Below are 13,228 nucleotides of genomic sequence, written 5' to 3'. Positions count from 1 at the left end.
ATTGGGGATATTAGAATTTTGTATCAATGCTCTTAACAGACTAACTGCAGGCTTTGACATTGTGCCTTTAGCACTGAGTTCTTGAAGCAAGTCACTGGTTTTAACTTTTTTTATAGACAGACTGTTGAAGTGGGTATAAAAGATAGGGGCTGGAAAATCTGTCTTTAGAAATGTATTGCCTAGTTATGTAGAAATGATTATATTAAATGTTCCCTATCATTTAATAACATGCTGTTGACTAAAAGATGTGTCAACTATGATGAACTAGCATATCTATCCTTATTGTGTTTATCATTACCCAGATGGAAAGGCCTTTAAAACTGGTTACTTTGGAAAGTATTTGTTTCCCTGTCCACCCTGAACATACCCAGTTTCCCTTAGTAAGCATTTGAATGCATCATGTTGAGTATTTATGTTTTTAAAGTATTGGTGTAACATAAAGAATATATATGTGTCAATACTCCATTATATTATATAGTCATGATTATACTATATAGTCCCTGACTATATAAGCAACTGAAAAAAACTATATAAATTATATACAGATTCTGTGAAAATGGTATCCTTTGCTGGACTGTGGTTAGATCTTCCTCAATGTATTTCAGCCTTCCCCACTGAATGTTGGCCACATAACTTGAGTGAAATTGATCTTAGTGATAATTCCAAAGATGAATTCTGTGGGTCTTTCCCCCACCTATATAATTATTGGTTTGGGGTGGGCATATATTTCAGGTTAAAGACAATGAACACTGACCCAGTGGTAGGGTTCTAGCTATTTCAGATTGCCAAATTAGAATACAATATAGGGCTTCAGTTCTAAGATTATGGGAGACAATCCTCTCTCCATCTTGGGCTATGAGCAAAATCATTTGTAGTCCTAGACACTGTTAGAAGCTAGCTACTAGCCCTGAGGAACTCAAGCCTTCAGAATAAGACACTGTTCTCAGAACAGCAGCATGGAACAATGCTGCTTGATCATAACTTCAACAAGGCCTAGGAAAGCTAAGCATTTTTAATGCCTGAGCCTTCCAGCTATGTGATTAGGCAAATTTCTTTGTGAGTTAATTACCATTAGTTGTCTTTTCTATTATTTGTGAATTACAAGCATCTTTCATGGAGCACAAGTCCATTACAGCATCTTTGTCCATCTGGCTGTGAGCCGTGAGAAAACTCTAGAAGGAAAGATGACTTTTCTGAGGCTTCTTGGGTTTCCCTGCTGTTAACGAGTTTGTCTTTACTTATCCGACACTAGATTCTCTACTGAAAGTCCATGGAAATTATCAAAGACACCAAAGTGCACTATTTGGAGATATTAACATTGAATTTTTCAGCTAATGAATCTCTGAGACACTTATTAAAGGCGTAATTAGGGAATAAGGTTTCTACAGAGACTGAAGTAGCAAAGCATTGGAAAGACGTGGAGATTTAAACAGTATCGCAGCAGGAACAACCTGGAGGATGTCTTCATAAAGTGTTTCCAAGTACCTTTCAGACTCACGAAGGTTTTGTTTGGGGGGATTTTTGTTTGTTTGTTTTCTTCTTGTGTGTGTGTGTGTAGGTAGGTCAGTCTTGCAAGGTTGGACACCAGCTCAGACAGAGTGGCCCATTAGGCTAAAACAATGACATCAGAATCATAAGTCTTCACACCCCCCCCCCCCCGTTTGTCATTGGCTAGCTCTTTAGGGAGGTACAGTCTTTCCTGTTTGTTCCTTGCTTTTTTTTCCACCCCACCCCTTTTCGTCATGAACACTTTGTTACATAACGCACTGCCTCTCGCATTCTGGGATAAACTTTTGGTTCGATTAAACAAAAGAATAGCCAACAGACTCTGACAAGCAGGTGTCGGTGTGGGGGGCAGGGTACTCCGTGTCTCCTGCTCCTCTCCAACCTAAACCCAACAGAAGGCTAAATGAGGGTTCGGAGATCCACAGAACCATGATGAGGGTGGGTGAGGAGTTGACAAAGGGCATGCTAGTGGTCTCTGTGGAGCAGGAGAAACCTGCAAGATGAACTCTTCTTTTATACAGATTTTGAATTAATTAACACAAGAAGATATGAGGTCAAGAGAGTAGTGCATGCCTGTGCCCCTGATGCTGGGACTGCTGGAGGCTCTGGCCCGCAAGTGTTCCATGTCTGTTCACCTTCCCTACTCCATTCTCTAGATCATGTCACCTCCTGGTCTTGTTCTTCACCTATTATTATTATTATTATTATTATTATTATTATTTGGTTTTTCGAGACAGGGTTTCTCTGTGGCTTTGGAGCCTGTCCTGGAACTAGCTCTGTAGACCAGGCTGGTCTCGAACTCACAGAGATCCGCCTGCCTCTGCCTCCCGAGTGCTGGGATTAAAGGCGTGCGCCACCACCGCCCAGCTTTCACCCATTATTTTATGATCTTTCTAGTGCTTGTCCCTTTCTGAATGACTCTCTGTAGTCTGTAGGTATGCATTTGCCTCTACCAAGAAAGTAAGGACTTCTTGGATGGCAGCAACTTTGTCTTGCATAAACCACTATAGAACACTAGCCCAGATCCACAAATCAGCGCCAGTCCCACCCAGGGCCTCTGGACTTTAAAACAAAAAAGAGAACAAATCACTGTTAATCTAGGACTTCAAGGGTTTGGAGGCTTCAGATCCCGTCCTTGGATTCAGCGATGAGCGCCGTGGTTCGCATGAGTGTGTGTGGTCATCTTCCCCTGTTTTCTCTTAGCTTGTGTGATGAGGACCAGGTACCTGAACTTATTATCCCTGTAAAGCTACAGCATAGGGCATGAGAAAAACATTATTGCTAGGGGCTTCTAACAACCAATGCTCACTTCAGTGGAGGGGCAGGGGTGGATGAACTCGCCTTCTCTGCCACAAACAAACCACACAGGGAAGGTTTACAACTTTGTTCCATAATAAAGGCTTTTATGTTTATTGCTGTTTTCTCCAGGCAAAGAGTTTAGGAACAAAATGGGTAGAGAAAAGTCTCTTCTCACACAGATAAACATTCCTCTCTATGAAAACAGATGGGAGCCTGGAGGTAATTAGACCCACTGTGTCAAGCAATCAGCTTCATGGGGAAGAGGGCCAAACAATGCTGACAAGGGAGCCAGCTCTCACCGGGACAGACAGCAAGCCTTTTAGTCAGTGGGCAATGTCTCCATTGTGCTGGCACTCATCCGGTCCTCTTTATGGGCTGTCACTCTGGTTTCTCTATCATATTTCCCTCTTCCCTCATCCTCCCCAGACACAAATACACGGACCTGAATGCAGCCTCTAATCTCTAGACATGCTGTGAACATCACAAGGAGAGCTCAGCGAACATCTCTAGAACTGTCTCTAGAAACGGGACCACTCTGCAGGATTGTACCTCCACAGGAGGTACCCCTCGAACAACTTCAGTTTGCGCCTTTCCTAGTTACTCCTACCTCTGCTGAGTGAGAAGAACATACCTGGAATCCCAAACCCACTTTATTTATTCATGTTATAATAAGCCGGTTGTTGCTAGCTGACTGAGAGCTAGGGCAGGCCTGATTTTGTTCACAGTACCGCTATATATAGCACACAGGGCTTTCAGTAAATATTTGGTAAATAACAAGTAAACAAATAAAAGATGAATGGACATATGAGTGTAGCAGACTCCAAAGACTGCTACTGTAATATTCCTATTATAAAATAGAGTGCCAATATCACCTCACCAAAATTTATTCTTGCTCTGCCTTGCTATTTTCTCATCCATTACTTTGTTCCTTCTCGCCTGTCTTTTCTGGCCCTATTAAAACCGACTCATTTAACTCTAATTGGCAGCAGCATATAGGAATCATATGTGCACCACAAGCACATGTGTGCGCATATGTGATTTCTGATTGCCAGAAAAGATACATATTTGAGGGCCAGCAAGATGGTCCAGTGGTTAAAGGTACTTGCCACCAACTCTGACTTCCTGGGTTTGATCCCCTGAGCCCCTGATGGTAGAAGGAGAGAACTGAGTCTTGCAAGTTGTCCTCTGCCCTCCCAACCAGGGCATGTGCTCATTCTTCTCCCACAACTTAAAAATATTTTTTTAAAAAACAAAAGAAAGGATAGGTATTTGACAGGCTATGAGGTAAGATTTTATATATATATATATATATATATATATATATATATATATATCAGTCTTTAACAGCTGTTCTGAGCGTACATTGATTGTGGCTTGAAGCAATGTTAATGATGACAATAGATATGGGTTATGTCTTTAGACTTAGAGAAAATGTGGATTTCCTTGAAATGTAGTTCAGACTTTCAAAATAGAAGTATTTGTATGATTTTAACTTAACTATGACAGGGACTATGATTGATCCTATTAGCCTGGTTAGTCTAGAATTCTGTGTATAAATGTCTTCAGTGAACTTGAGCACTTCTTAACCATCTTGCCATGGCCTTCCCATATAGTGTTCTTTGGAGGAGCAAGAACATAAAACTCAGGTTTCTTGTCAAAGACTTTTAAACTTGCTTTGCATTGTCCACATTTTTCTGCCTTTCTTTTTGATCAGTGAGATAGATACATTGAGATTAAGAAGCATTACAAATAATTAATGCTCACAGTGCCTCTCACTAGCCACTCTGAGTTGACCTCCCTTTCATAAACTATTAGGGACTATCTACATATAAGCATCTGCCCATGTCTACAGTGCATGGAAATACAACCCACTCTGTGGGAGAAGGGAACAGCAGGTTGTTAGCTCTGGAAAACACCCAAACAGTTCACATGGTCCCTTTAAAAAGAAGAAAGTCAAAATATGGAGGAAGGTGATGTATTTCTGATTCCCCAAAGGCTGTGAACCAGCTGTATGTCCTCGACACACATATACACATACAAGTTGACTTGACTTCTTAGCCAGGCCCACCAAGTACTCAACTCATTTTAACTTTATTCATACCGTTAGAAAAACTGTTTTTCTATTAACCTGGTATGTTTTGGTATGAGTTGTGTGAGTAGTTTCCATGCAGAACATATGGATCAAGACCTCAGGGCTCTTTTGTGGAATCTATCAAAGCAGGAGGTGGGGGCTGCAATCTCCTTGGTGGGAAGGTGCAGCAATTGGCTGGGTGAAAGTGACTGCTGACGTCTGAGAAGCAGAGGGAACTGCAGATACGCTGTGACAGTGGCCGGATGTAGAGGACGTAGTGGAACTTGCTACCTGCTTCAGCCTGTGATAGGAAAGGACTGTGAAGATGCCCCTCAGCCAGATGGGACTCCCTGTGGGGAGGCACGGGGATAGCAGGACAGCGGGGATAGCAGGACAGCATGGCTTAAGCCAGTCTGTTTCTGAGTGTGTGCCTCTGCCAGACAGCAGAGTGACAACCGCGTCCTTGGCATTACACAGCCTCCGCTTTGAATATTAACCCAGTGCTCCTCTCCTGGTTAGGGTAGGTTTGCAGAAATGGTGATTCTGTGATGGTCCTCCATCTGTTCTCATGCCTGGATGGTTTGTGGGAAGTGTACAGGGAAGTTAGTGACTTTGTAACTGTTGTTTTTTTTTCAAATTCTTCTTCTTCTTCTTCTTCTTCTTCTTCTTCTTCTTCTTCTTCTTCTTCTTCTTCTTCTTCTTCCTCCCCCTTCTCCTCCTCCTCCTTCTCCTCCTCCTCCTCCTTCTTCGTTTTGGGCAGTTAACTGTCCTTACCGCAGCCATTGTGGTTGCCTAGCAACAATGGGCAGCAAAGCCGTGCCAGGGATTCCAAATCTCTAAGGAATGAGGTTGGTTGGTGTCTGTCCATGGACAGAGGATCCCAATGGGCTTGGCTTAAGATGGGAGGATGTCACAGTAAGAAAGTTGTAATCCCAGACTTTGAAACCCCGGGGAGATGCAGGTGAGTCTTCAGTTCCTTCTGTCCAAAAATAATCCATGGAAATTTCTGGATGAAGTAACCTTCACTCCAGACTTCAAAGATAACCTTTCTTTAAAGTCTGGGGGAAAACATCAAAGAAACTTTTTTTTTTTCCTTTTCTGATGAATGACCTTTTTCTATGGCCAAGTCTGTCTTCCCAGATCCCAGAGCAAAGCCCAATGTAGGATGTGTTTCAATAAGTGCTCTTGTCAAATGAGTAAAAACGTTATTCAGGTGTGTTTGTCAGAATTAAAACTCTCCCGTCCCTAGGGTACTGAAGCATCCAGCCTGTTTTTCAGAAACCTAAAGAAACAGCAGAACTCTCCCCGTGCGCCAGCTAGGATGCTCACAGATATGCCTGGGCGCTCCTTCTCAACCTGTTTCCTAAGTAGAAATTAGCAACCAACTTTGAACACAGGAATGGACATAGAGATGGCCTCTTTCACTGATCTGCAGTCAATCACTGGAAAATTTACATATGGGCTCTCTACGCATTTCCCCTTCAAATATAGAAATAGCTTCTGTTTAGAATTGTCTTTTTTATTTTTCGAGACAGGGTTTCTCTGTGTAGCTTTGGAGTCAGGCCTGGAGCTCACTCTGTAGACCAGGCTGGCCTAGCTTGAACTCACAGAGATCTGCCTGCCTCTGCCTCGCAAGTGCTGGGATTAAAGGCGTGTGCCACCACTGTCCAGCTTTGTCTTTCAAATCTTGAACGAGATAATTGTACCCTTTTTGTGGAAGTTGTCTCCTGAAGGGTAGTTTCTTGTGTGGGGTGTGCAACTATAGCCTTGGTTTCTCCCTCGTTTGGCTTTAGACTGTGTCTTCCTTTTAGTGACTGTGAAAAGTGAGCTTTGCTTTTCACTTTAGACCTGAGGTTCCTGACTAGAATGGAGAACTCACTATATTCTTGTATTTTTATGTAAAAAGTCTTGTTTCAATGTGTAATCTACAAACCTCCAAAGATACACCTCCTCATTTTATTTTCCACTTTGAAACAATGAAACTTAGCAATTTCTCTTCATTTCCCTGAAGAAATCGCCTAATGGATTGATATTTTGAGGTGCAGACAATTAGGAAGGTGGACAACATGTCCAGTGGTTATCAACTGTGACACGAACAAGCCAGTGTGAAGCAACAGTGATGCCCAGGGCAGAGCAGGACGCTGCTTTCATTGCCAGGTGTCCTGTGGGCTCTTGTTCTCATATACAGAGCCAACTGTGGTGTGCCCGGACCATCAGGGCTTCTGGGGTGAAGACAGGGAAGTGTTCTGCTGCCATCCTCGATCCTCACTCAGGTGGGTTCAGTTTAACAGTTTCTCTTCTGAGCTGGTACGAACTGGTCTCCTGATTTTGCCTGCCATTCTCCTTTTCCCTCATCCCATTCCCTTGAGACAGACCCTCTTCCACATTTTTTCAAACCAAATGGAAACTTGATTCTAACTTCTCTAAACAAAGGAGGGTGAGACCCTGGGTGCCTACAAATCCAAGGACCAGAAAAGCATCTTCTGAGGACTTCCTGTGAGAACGGGGTGATTGCCTGCTGTCCTGATAAACCAATTGTGCTGAAACCATGGATTCACATAGCCACCAATTACTGCTCCAATGTAAAAAGCATGGAGGAAAAGCCTAGCAATCAGACACATTGTATTAAATGGAAAGAGATATCTATGTTCCGGTAAGGTATTGAGAAAAAATGAACTACTTCCAGCCTCGCGTGCTATCACTAGACTCCATGCCACACATATTTAATGAAGCTTTTCAGTTTTCTTGTGAATCCTGAAACAAGAAAAAATGGAGACAAGAACGAACTCAGAAATATATTTGTTAATTCCACCTTGTTTTTATCTCAAGACTAATAGACTTGCTGGAGCTTTGTTTAATTATTATACATGTCTCCGGTGTGTATGCTGAGTTACTATGGTTACTCCGAGGCTATGACTCATGACCTTTAAATGTTATTGTCAGGTGGCCAAGGCTCTCTTGTTTTGAAGTCAGTAGTCTGGTTTCATGCTTTATGAAAATAGGGTGGGTTTTGTTGTACATGCATGGCTCATCAGAGTAAACCCACTGAGTATGTTCTGCTCAAAAAAGCTTAGCATGCTGTTGGGTAAATAGAGCTCGGTACTTGCTTCCTATAAAGGTGTCACTGAGAAATTAAGAAAACACGGGCACACAATTATATCCATCTTTAAATGTAACAAGGGCTATAAGAGAGCTATCTAAATACTGCTTGTGGAACACGAAGGGTCCAAGAGGCTCCTGGAAGAGGGAGTGTTGAGTGTGGTGTAAAGAAGTGACATCCTTCAGCAAGACAAGAGAACTCAAACATCTCTTAAGAAGAAATGGTGGAAGCTCGTACTCTGGAATCATGTGATACAGTTCCCAGGCCCCTCAGCTGGGTGAGGCACACTGCTCGAAGATGAGGAGAGACGAAAAGTGAAAATGCCTAGATCCTTAAGTTCATGCAATGCTGCGTGTTGATGTTCCCAACAGCTGTAAAGAAGAGGCTACTCTCCACTCTGCCAGATAGGAAGCACCCAAATACCATGCTTTACTGGTGTTCGCATCATTCAAGAGAAGCAATTACTTTTCGCAGAACTCACGTCTTCTCCCGTTAGGTGGCACTGATTGCTTTGTGGACCTTTTTAAAATGGTGCTAATATCTTTGAAATGTTAGACAAGCAAGCAGGAAACACTCACACAAAGGTGAAAATGGAAAAAGTAGATTTACTTCTTAAGGTAGAAACTGAGTAGGCTGGCGTTCTAGAGGAAGGCTCGCCAGCTGGCAATGTGCTAACTGCCAAAGCCTGCTGAAGTGCTCATCTGCCCATTGATTCTTCCCATCCGTGTTAACCAGCCTTTCAGTCTCCGTGGCTCATCAATTGATTAGCATGTGCAAGACGCTAAATTTGATCCCCCAACACGTGGAGAAGTTGCCAAGGACAGAATAACAAAGATAAGAGGAAATGGTATCCTATATGTTTAAGGAATGTACCCGGTCTGTTATTATGTAAGACACATAATAAGGAAGTAAGCCAAGTACAATGTCCGGAAGTGGTGACATCAGCAGGAGGACAGTCGAGTGCAGTGAGGTGAGACTTTGTAAATCGGATGCACATGGCTGGTCCAGGGAGAAGATGGTATTTGGGCAGAGACAGGAAGGAAAGGGCTATAAGGCACATGGATCTGAGTGTTTTTTGAAGGGTGAGGGATGCCTTGGGAGCCAGGCGAAGAAAATGTTTCTAAGAAGAGGCGATGAGTCGCGTGAAAAGCTGTTAAGGTGATTTGCCGCAGGACCAGGGTAGATAGCAACGAGGGCAACTCTGGGGACAATGCCACGTTACCATGATTGGTGCTAGGAAAAACCTGATAGAAGTGGCTTTAGCTAAAGAATACGAAGAAAGGAATTGGGGCAATAGAAAAAGAATATTTGCATTGAAGAAGGTTAGAAGTAAGCCAGGCGGTGGTGGCGCACGCCTTTAATCCCAGCACTCGGGAGGCAGAGGCAGGTGGATCTCTGTGAGTTCGAGGCCAGCCTGGTCTAGTTCCAGCCAGTTCCAGGACAGGAACCAAAAGCTACGGAGAAACCCTGTCTCGAAAATCAAAAAAAAAACAAACAAACAAAAAAAGGTTAGAAGTATCGAGTAGAAAGTCAAGGCTCAAGCTAAAGCAAGTTATTTTTTGTAAGCCCAGTGTCAGATGGGCAAGAGAGAGGAGATGAGAGAAAGGAAGAGAGGAGAGGAAGGGAGGGGCGACCACCCTGCCTGCTTTCCCACAGGGAGAATGCGCCTTCCTCCCTTTTCTTTTTTTAGTCGAAATAGGAGATTTGCAGGTTTTCAGAACAGATTGTACTGCTGTTCAGTCTGCTTATTCTCAAGGGAGCCTTTAAAGGCTGTTTTATCTTACAAGTAAAGTTTACATTTTGCTACTTTTACTTCCTTCTGAAATGGCCAGAACATTCAGGGGAAAATACTCTATATTTTTTATTTTACATGTTACAGTGTAAAGACCTAGTCAGTGTGATATCTCTCTCTCTCTCTCTCTCTCTCTCTCTCTCTCTCTCTCTCTCTCTGTGTGTGTGTGTGTGTGTGTAGCTGCCCAAAATAAAATTTTGGAATTCTAAACTCCTACTCTCTTTCAGCATGTCATCTAGGTCGGTGTGTAGGCCGATGTTTGGAAGTTGTCAGTCAGACATACGGCCACAAACCAGAACATCGGTAAGAAATAAACCTTGCCTGGTTTCTTTTCTGTTAAAAAAAAAAAAAAGTAATTTAATATTGAAGTTTTCTTGATAAAGTTCAGTTTTCATATCTTATTAGTAAATATTTTTAAACAAATAATAGAATGGTCTTTCCCAAATGGGATACTGAAGGAAAGGGAATAGGACATTTCTGGGGAAGAAGATGGGAGGAGAGATGGCAGCTAAAAGGGATACGGTATGGCCTTTCCCATTTTAACGCGTCGTTGATGTCACATTGTCTTTGTGGCTCTATGATAGCTTAAATGTCCTGAGCTATTTCAAGCATGTGTTTATATATGAGGAAGTCCTGAGTTGAGACATGAGATAAATTCAACCGAGCATATTATTTGGTTTAGTTAAGCTTGGGTTTAAAACGCATTCAATTCCAGTTTGGGTCTCGTTCGAAGCTATTGAAATCGCTGTTTCTGGCCTTTGAGGTCTTCCATGGTTCTGTCATATACTGGGTACACTGGCCCTTTCTTTCCCAACCCCATCATGTCATTCTCTGGTCTTTGGTTAAATCTAGGTGGTCATTGAGAAGTGGAAACTGGGTGAGGCTTGGGGTTGGAGGATAGGATGATGCTATTTTTATGCAAGTGTAAGAGTTTTCCTGAAATTTCCCTCAGCCTCTCCTGGTTCAGTTTTAGAACTTTCCAGACTCTACTCAAAGGCCTTCCTCAAACTATCTGAGCTCTGAGTTAGAGAGGGTGGCATATTGTAAAAGTTTGGGATTCAAAACACAGATCCAGGTTTAGTTTTCACCTCTAAGCTGTATGACTGTAGCCAGTTCCTTTCATCTCTGTGAGCTTTACCTTTCACCTACAGCACTGACGATAGCTTGGCTTGAGTAGTCAACTTCTGGTGAGAAGGGCGGGATATGAAAGCAGCTCGGCAAGGACCTAGAAAACCAGGATGCTGTGGGAGCGCCTTCTGCTCCTTCAGCCAATAGCCTTTAGATACCAGACCACTTGGGCATGGTCTCTTATACTGTAAAAGCAGCTGTAAACGCTCTTGCTCTCTCTTGCTTCTGGCTCCCGCTTCTGGCTGCTAGACTCTGTTTCTGTTCGCACAGAGGACAGTGATCTGTAAGTTTTCCCCTTAAGTAAATAACCCCTTTATTATACATAATTCTGAACTGATGTATGATTGTTTTGTGCCTTACGTCATCACCTGACGCCCCAACACACAAGGATTCTGCTGAACTAACAGCACTCAGCATGCTGCAGTGCAGATCCGGAGTCTGCCTCCTTCCTACAATCTGTGCTCTCAAGATTCTCCCTGTGGTCCTGCCCTCTCCCTAGCACCATGCCTTAGAACAGACAATTCCCTTGAGGGATCCACATCCAGGACATCACCTTTGCACAAGTGGTGAAGTTCATAAAATACTAACCTCTGGGCCTGGAGGGATGATTCAGTGGTTAAGAACACTTTTTACTATTGTAGAGGACTCTGGTTCAGTTTCCAGCACCCACATGGTGGCTCACAATCATCTGCAACTCCAGTTCCAAAGAATCTGATGTTCTTTTCTGGACTATATAGGTACCAGGAATGTACATGGTACACAGACATGCATATAGACTCTGCACTCATACACATGAAATAATAGTAAATGTATCTTTACAAAAACAGAATTAACACATCTCTATTCTCTAGTGTTATAGTCCTAGACAAACTGAGCCTAGCTCTCAAATCTATAAACCATTTTCAGAAGGAAGAATGTTGTTAGGAAAAAAAATGTTAAGTGAAAATCCAACTCAGTTCATTAAATGGTTTTAATTAAAAATATAGTCTCTCTACATTGTCTTTTTCAGCTAGGTAGAAGAAACCTAATAATGAATTTTGATTTTAGTTAATGCAACAGTTTATGAATATATGGCCAAAAATGTTTCCCCTATTGCCTTTCTGTTTGAAGGCAACCTCTGAGTCTGAGCAATGGGATACTTCATAACCCCAATGTCTGTGAACACTGCCCTTCCCTCTAGCTGTGTGATACTGATATACATCAGTATCTCCTTGGTAGCATCCACACTAATAAGGACAATGACCACATTAGAATTCTGCCTGGGGCTCCCAATTAGCTTCCCAGAGTTCAGAATCTATCCCTTTCCAATTTAAAGTTGACGTGATTGGGATGTCTAGGACTTGGAGGAGCCAGCTCTGCTTTTCTTCCTGTCTTTTTACATCTCTAGAAGGTTACACCTTTAGCTGGAGGAAGTTGGGCTCAGAGACCACAGAGGCCATGGCATATCCATCGTTACTGCTGCCCCCTCTACCGCACAGTTCTGTTAAGTCATGGAAAGTTTAGGACAGAATACCTCAGAACACATATGTAGCATGAGGCACAAAAAACACGGGTGGCATTCAGATGCATCTATTATGTCAAGAAGAAGGTGATAAGAAGGATGAAATCTTTCAGTCGTGTGAGGTCCATGTAGGCATATCGACACATACTCTACCTGTCGGTCACACTGACATGGACATGTGGCTCTTCTTTGCTTTTAGGGGGACTGTCCTTTTAAAGATTTTAAGTTCCGCATCCTTTGGTGAGCTGTGAATTCAGAAAAACATGGACTTTATTTATTAGTCTCCTCAAATCTGTAACCTAATTTCAGACATCTAAATGACAACTCTGTCAATTATCATTTGAAATAACAATTAAGAGCTAAGGCGCAGACCTAGAGCTGGGTGTGCCCCTCATACTGCTACAGCAGGACATGAATGGAGTCCACAACCATCACCATTAATAGTTCTTAACTATTAAGAAATGGTGATTCGGGGAGGCTCAAGGAGCTTACAGGTGTGAATGGTAAAGTAGAATGTGTTCGCATTTGATAGGGACATTACAGGACCATCTAATGGGAGGTTGATTCACTTCTAGGCTACCAGGAGGCCACCATGTATCTCAAACTATTCCTTTGAGCCAGTTAAACAATCAAGATGTTATAGAAAAGCAAGAGAAGAGAAGTAAAAATGTCTTTGCTCCATTTTATCACCTGACAGAAAACACTGGAGGATGTAAATTATCTTGTTTCAAGCTGTTTAGGAAATAAGAATTTTATCGTACAGAAGGTTGGCCTAAAAATGTTTGGGATTGTTCTCCTCCAGTTAGTCTTGAGAATCCTGGCAGTGGGGAA

The 13,228-nt window shown here is 42.6% G+C and overlaps 1 protein-coding gene across 1 annotated transcript in view; it reads left to right on the top strand.

Annotated features, from left to right (window-relative positions):
- The first annotated feature begins 5,719 nt into the window (after positions 1 to 5,719).
- Positions 5,720 to 13,228, top strand: part of LOC121440668 (coiled-coil domain-containing protein 192-like) — a 196,126-nt gene continuing 188,617 nt past the window's right edge. The window contains 3 exon segments of the mRNA XM_041641464.1: positions 5,720 to 5,770; positions 5,773 to 5,837; positions 10,020 to 10,071. Of these exon segments, the coding sequence (XP_041497398.1) occupies positions 5,720 to 5,770; positions 5,773 to 5,837; positions 10,020 to 10,071 (168 nt within the window).

Source organism: Microtus oregoni, unplaced genomic scaffold, assembly GCF_018167655.1.
Source record: "Microtus oregoni isolate MIOR12 unplaced genomic scaffold, Mior012 000069F_ref0000032, whole genome shotgun sequence".
Taxonomy (NCBI): Eukaryota; Metazoa; Chordata; class Mammalia; order Rodentia; family Cricetidae; genus Microtus; species Microtus oregoni.
Note: the sequence above shows the minus strand (reverse complement) of the source record. Positions and strands in the feature narration are given on the sequence as shown.